General features: G+C 34.1%; 1 protein-coding gene across 1 annotated transcript; it reads right to left on the bottom strand.

Moving 5' to 3' along the window:
• Positions 1-217: 217 nt before the first annotated feature.
• LOC139891024 (uncharacterized) lies at positions 218-4,940 on the bottom strand. Its single transcript, XM_071873951.1, has 3 exons — positions 1,857-4,940; positions 1,251-1,414; positions 218-629 (listed from the first exon to the last, which is right to left on the bottom strand). Exon 1 carries the CDS (start codon positions 4,789-4,791, stop codon positions 1,999-2,001), a length of 2,793 nt encoding a protein of 930 aa, XP_071730052.1. The 5' UTR covers positions 4,792-4,940; the 3' UTR covers positions 218-629; positions 1,251-1,414; positions 1,857-1,998.
• Positions 4,941-6,848: the final 1,908 nt, after the last annotated feature.

The following is a 6,848-nucleotide window of genomic DNA, read 5'->3' as shown; positions in this document are numbered from 1 at the left end:
CTTGTGATTCTTAACCGCCATAAAAAATAATAAAAAAATAAAAAACCTTATTTTATCTTCTATTCACTATGTTGAGATCAAATGTACTAAACTGTCAACTTTCGTCGTCATGCAATTTTACAATGTATTCGAACCTTCCGAATATTACAAACTTATAAAAATGAAACTTACTAACATGATACAAATGGGAAATTTTCATGCCAAATTCGCAACCAAACTCTTTTATTCTCAAAGATGACTATCTTTGACCTTAAAAGTCAAAAGAACAACATATTATACGATGAATGTTCAAAATTGCAGACATAAGCTATTGCTCAATACTTTTGAGCCTCCAAGTTTTATGAACTAATCTATCTACTAAGATGATTCGTGATCTTCAAAAGATGAAATAAAAACCCCACTAGAAACTATCAGTAACAACTCCTCAATTTTCTACGGCTTGGAACTATTTCAAGAAAAAGTGTTACAGAATGTGTATTTACAAAAACAAAAGACTGGGGCACTTGCGAGTTGTGTCGCCTAGTGAGAAAGGCATCATCTTGCAGAAAATAATGGAACCATGAGCATGTAATAATACATACACGCGCCTTCGAGTCTTTAATAAGCAACCAAGTTATCATATTAGAATCCTGCAAAAACGATCGAAAAAGACTGATGAAATTGGTGAAAGTTAACTAACGCCCATACTTTTCTACGTTTGTTAGGAACATTTAAACAATTGTTTAATCTAACAATGTGAAAGATCCACAAATGTATACGTTATCAACGTGAAGTTGTTCATGAAGTCTGCAACAAATTTCTTCAAAACATTTTTTAATTAGTGGGGATCGCTTGCACCTTACCAATACTAAGACGAATATTTCCGGTTTTACAATTTGATTCACATAGTTTATAGATTGCTAAAGGTTCCTCAAATATAAACTTGTAAGATTTAAGGGCTTCATTTAACAATATCCAGTATCTACTTCCACATAAACTTGCAGCATTTATATTTAACAATACTTCAACTAAATTTACATTTTTGCCTATAGTGATCATCACAAATCATTAATGCTAACTGCTATTCGTTTACAAGATTCCTAGGTTATATTACTGAAGTGTACAGGCACTGTGTTCTAACATATATTTCAACCATGATTGAATATGTTTCACTAATAGCAAAAGTTCAAAAGAACATAATATACACATTTTCATTCACAAATCATAAAGAGGGCGAGAACGTATATATTTCACAAAAGATCAGTAATTACCTAAAAATGATCAAGTTATAGCGGTAGGTCCCACTATCACATCTTTCCAAAAAAAGATGTTGCTAAGTTGGTGTGCGGTGTGCTTCAACCATGGAGTGCTGCATCAAATTTGACCACCCAATTAGGCCGCACGAAGTGTCAGAAAGCGGACGTGCAAATAGTCACTGTATGATGGATGAAACAGGTAATGAATCACAATGGGTTCAGTTTGAAAACGGTCAATTTTTAGTACGATTCTCCATCTGCCAGGCTGGCCTAACATGTAAACACTATTTATTCATTCTTTTGTCTCTATTGTTCATAAAAGACCCGTGTGTAAATAATTACAGCAAAATATTACACTATTACAAACTACATTAATAAGCAATAATGTAGATTCTTGAAATATATCAATACAAAAAGTTTTGTGCATTAAAAAATAGGCTTTGGGCTCCATTCGACACGTTCAGCTTTTAGCTAATAATTTTATTCGACCCGTTTGACCAGTCTTAGATAGAATATACCCCCGTTTGACCAGTCTTAGATAGAATATACCCCAACTCAACCCATTAGTAGCTGGGCCGATAATGCTACCTCTAGATAAAGTGACAAAACCAAAAATCATACCTAAATAGAGCATCTTCTGCACACAGCCCAAAGATTTACATTGCGAAAAGTGGTTGCAGCTCAGATTTATTTACAGGACCGAACCAACGTCAACATAACCAGCATGTTTTATAAAAGCAACCATCTTTCAATTAGCGTAACATTAAACAGTTGTATTCCTACTCGAAAGTTTCAATTTATCAACAACCTCATAGAAATCACAACTCTTATCAACTGCCGACAATTCTTTCGCCAACATTAAATACGTCTGCGAACTAGGAACTCTGTTTTTCGATTCCATAATATGTATAAATTGTATGCATGTATCCACCTCAACTTCCTTAATAAGCCCATCGATCACAACCGTCCAAACGATCTCATCTGCATCCCATTCTCGATCTAGCATGTTCTCAAATAAATCACGAGCTTTACTAAATTGCTCTGTTTTACACAGAGCACAAATTAGCGATTTATATGATTCAATTCGAGGTTCAAACCCTTTGATCACCATCAAATTATAAAACTCTAAACCTGTTTCCACTTTCAAGTTATTACAATGAACAACTATAAGATAATCGTACACATTTTGTTTAGGATTTAACAATTTTTCTTCCATGTTGTAATACAAATCAACCGCCTCGTTGATCTTTCCTTCGTTACACAAACCAACAATAATAATACCATAAGTGTCAACGGTTGGTTCACAACCATAATCCGACATTCTAACTATAAGATCAGTAAAAGTGAACTCTTTTGCGCCCGAACTGAATAAGTCAACTACTTTTTCATGTTGACATGCAGCTCTTTCAAAACGTAAGCGGGATTCATTCTCTAACGCTTTCATCAACACTCGATAAGTTCGATAATTAGGTTTGCATCCCTTATCAACCATCTTCTTAAAAAGTAAAAACGCTCGATCCACACAATTTAACGATACGTATCCGTTAATTAACGAAGTATACGTCACATGATCAGGATTAATTCCCTTTTTCTCGATTTTTTCAAGTAATATCTCTGCTTCGTTAACCCGACCTTCTAAACATAACCCGTGAATTATCGAGCTATAAGTTAACAAATTCGGCATGCAATTCTTTTTCTCCATTTCATCAAGAATTTTAAACGCAAGATGAACACTCCCATTTCGACACAACCCGTCAACTAACGCCGTGTATGTAATCACATTCGGAGTCACGTCATTTGTTACCATTTTCTCGCATACTTTTTGTGCTTCGGTTAATAGATTCTTTTTCGACAAACACGATATGATTGCATTGTAAGTTTCAGTTTCGGCCCTGCAATTATTCGTTTCCATTTTCTCTAGCCACAAACTTGCAGCTTCTGACTCACCTTGTTTACAATAACCGTCTATTAAAGTTGTATAATGAACCTTATTCGGGGTCAACCCTAAGTCAACCATTTCGTTGAAAAACGTTGAAGCACGATAAAGATCCCCTGTTTTACACAACCCTGAAATAAGTTCAGCATAAGTCCACTCATCTGGTTGGCATCCATTTGCCTTCATCAAACTCAATAATCTCATTGCATTATTTAAATCCCTTTGTTTAATAAACCCTATAATTAACGTGTTGTACGTTACAACCGTTGGCAAAGGACCTATTTTCGTCATTTTGCTCAACAGAACCATACCCTTCTGAAAGTTTCTCATCAAACACAAAATACTAATGATTTCATTGTAGGTTTCAGTATTTGACAAATTACCTTTTCGTCCCTCCATCCAATCAAAAATCATAAACGCATCGTTAAACCTCCTAATCCCGCCTAATTCATATATCAACGCATTATAAATAACTGTATTTGGAATCCAACCATCTTTCAACATCTTATGATAAAATCCAATCGCTAATTCGGGTTTCCCTGTACGAAACACCCCGCTTATAAGAGCTGAGTAGTTTTGCACATTTGGCAAACAACCTATTTTCCTCATTGTAACCACAAGTTGCATAGCCTTTTTCACGAGCCCTCGTGCACATAAAGATGAAATCGGGACTGTAAATGTATAAACAGTGGGTTCAATGTTTTTCTCCAACATTTCGGTTAACATGTCCAACGCCTCATCAATCCGACCCACATTACATAAACCGTTTATAAGATTAGTATATGTTCCCGAATTTGGACTACACCCTTCCTTTTTCATCTCATCGAACACCCTAAACGCAGATTCTAAATCCCTATTCCTACAATGTCCAAGAATCATAGAACTAAAAGTAAACACATCCGGATACAAATCATACTCGGCCATCCGACCCAAATACGATTCCGCCTCTTCAACTTTTCCCTTTTTACACAACATATTAATCATAGTATTAAACGTTAACAAACTCGGTTGAATCCCAAAACTCACCATCTGCGTAAAAAAATCGCGTGCAGCTTCAATCATTTCAAACTTTCCCATTCGAATCAACAATGTGTTACAACTATACAAACTATAACCAACCCCTTTACTTCTAAGCTGATACCAATAACCAACAACCTTTTTAACTTCATCCTCACCTTTACACTCATTCACCATCAACACTCTAATATGATCTGTATCATTTAACCGGTTTTCTCTAACTAACCTGCTTAGCATCGCCTCGTAACAACTAAAATCATGCTTAAAATAATAATTCTTTGATAGCCAATAAAAGAATCTAACAAGTGTATCTATATCCTTATGATAACCCAATAGTCTAGTAACATGATTAGGCTGAAGTTTATGACTAACATGCTTAAGTTCTTGGTTTTGAAACCAAAAAGGATCATTTAACATATTGGATATATTTTTGACTAAATTAGGGCGAGTATACTTATCACCCTCATCATAAAGATTGGAACTTGATGAAAATTTGAGAAATGTGTGAGAACCCCATAAAGGGTGGTGTTTTCTAAAATGAAAAATAGATTTGGGTTTAAAGGGTTTTACCATTTCTTGATGAAAGATTAAGAATTCATTCATGAGCTGATAGTATTGACGAAGAATCGTTTTTGGGCATCGATGAAATATAATGGTGGCATGATTTGATGCGTGAACGTGGTTGATTGATGACCGTATTTATGTAATTTGGGTGGTTGAAATATGGATGTGAATGTGAATATGAATACGAATATGGGTGTATGCTCAAATGGACCTAGGGTTTAAGTTTACTGATCTGTTCTTTATTTGGGGGTAATTGTTGTCCCTACGGCTGTTAAACCCCAACCAACCTAGGGTTTAAAATTAAAACTAGGGCTGGAAATAAGGAGGTTCTAGTGCGGTACCGGGGTTGTTCGTTGCTTAAGAATTAAGATGGTCTTTGTTTGAGCCTCTTAGGTGATAGGGAAGGGTAATTATCATAAAACTGAATAGTTAGTGCTGAATTGTTTTAACTTCATTCTAATTTTGATTCTAAATAAAAATAAATTATTTGATAATCATTTTAAATTAACATTATGTTAATGATGTAAAATTAATTTATTAACCTTTATTTAGATAAATAAGTGTTCTTATATAAGAGAAAATTGTGTGGTTTGTCCATGTAAGTTACATGAAATAAAGTGTTTAATCCTGAACCTCATATTCGGGAAGTTTGGTCCTTGTGGTTTACATGATACGAGAGAATGATCCCTAAATAAATCTATTAAGTCTAATAATGTGAGTTGCACGTGAGGACAATTTGGTCCCCACCTTAATTTTACTCTCTGTCACTCACCTACTTAAGCTCTCTCATACTCTGTCTCTATCTGACTATCTCCCTCTTCGGAATACCCAATCCCTTAACAAATCATCATCAATCATCATTATTTAACATAAAGATCTATAAAACTGAGTCATCTCTAACAAATCATCAATATCAATATTTAACAACTGATCGATAGTGAGGAAAAAAAAGCAAGGAACGATTATGTTTTCTAATTTGATGGATGTGGAGATTACTTATGTTTAACTATGGATTAATTAGCGAATATGACCCAAAACTTAAAATAAATGGGTATCCACTAAGGGGTTCGGTCGAATGGCTCATGTAGGGTGTTCCTTGGGCTTATTTAACTAGTTAGTTCAATTATTGTGTAGCCCGCTAGGTGTCATTAATCGAAAACGAAAATCAGAACGTTAACCGAACGTTTAAACGAATTTCTCGGATTTAAATTAGGAAATTCCTAAATAAATAAAGGAATAATAAAACCTAATAATTCTCTAAAACAATTATAAAAATTAATAGTCGTGCGTTTCGTTGTCTTAAAAGACGTTTTCCCGATTTTCATTAACTTTACGTATTTCTTGCGTTTTCCGAGTACTTCTAATTCGAAGCATATAATCATAGAATATGTAGCACATACTAATCTAGTAAGTTCGTCAAGGATTATGTACGAATTCGTATTATATATATATATATATATATATATATATATATATATATATATATATATATATATATATATATATATATATATATATATATATATATCATGTGGAATTTAAGTAAAGACCGTTAGCTATATAACAAACAACAACAACAACAACAACAATACCCAATTTCACTAGAGTGGAGTATGGGGGAGGTTAGATGTAGTCAGTCCTTTCCTCTACCCTAAAGTAAAAAGGGAAGTCATTCCTCCACCCACGGATACCTATCGGTCCCCAGGTAGAGGAAGTCGTCCCTCCCTATTATGTAGAGCAGAGAGGCTGCTTCCTAGGGACCTCCGACCATAAAGAACCATGAATTCCAATATGTGCAGTAAAAGTATACAAGTAAAGTAGATAAAAAAGAAACTTTACCATGAATAAAGTATATATCAATACGATATGTATAGGTAAATAAAGCATGTAACAAAATAATGTAATATAACATATAATTAAAATATGTGCGTGTCAAATATGCAAGTATAACCAGTCATGTAAGTACAATAAGTATACGAAAACATGTTGGTAAGAAGCATGTAGGTATACTATGCAGTATAAAATAGATGGTATACAATGTAAACATAGACAAATAAGCATACAATGATAGCATAAAAGCATGTGATATGTAAGTA

This window comes from Rutidosis leptorrhynchoides, chromosome 2 (genome assembly GCF_046630445.1).
Source record: "Rutidosis leptorrhynchoides isolate AG116_Rl617_1_P2 chromosome 2, CSIRO_AGI_Rlap_v1, whole genome shotgun sequence".
Lineage (NCBI taxonomy): Eukaryota > Viridiplantae > Streptophyta > Magnoliopsida > Asterales > Asteraceae > Rutidosis > Rutidosis leptorrhynchoides.
Note: the sequence above shows the minus strand (reverse complement) of the source record. Positions and strands in the feature narration are given on the sequence as shown.

What these genes read in the sequence shown, in the direction of transcription:
- LOC139891024 (XM_071873951.1), bottom strand. Translation starts at nt 4,791, where the DNA reads ATGAATGAATTCTTAATCTTTCATCAAGAAATGGTAAAACCCTTTAAA.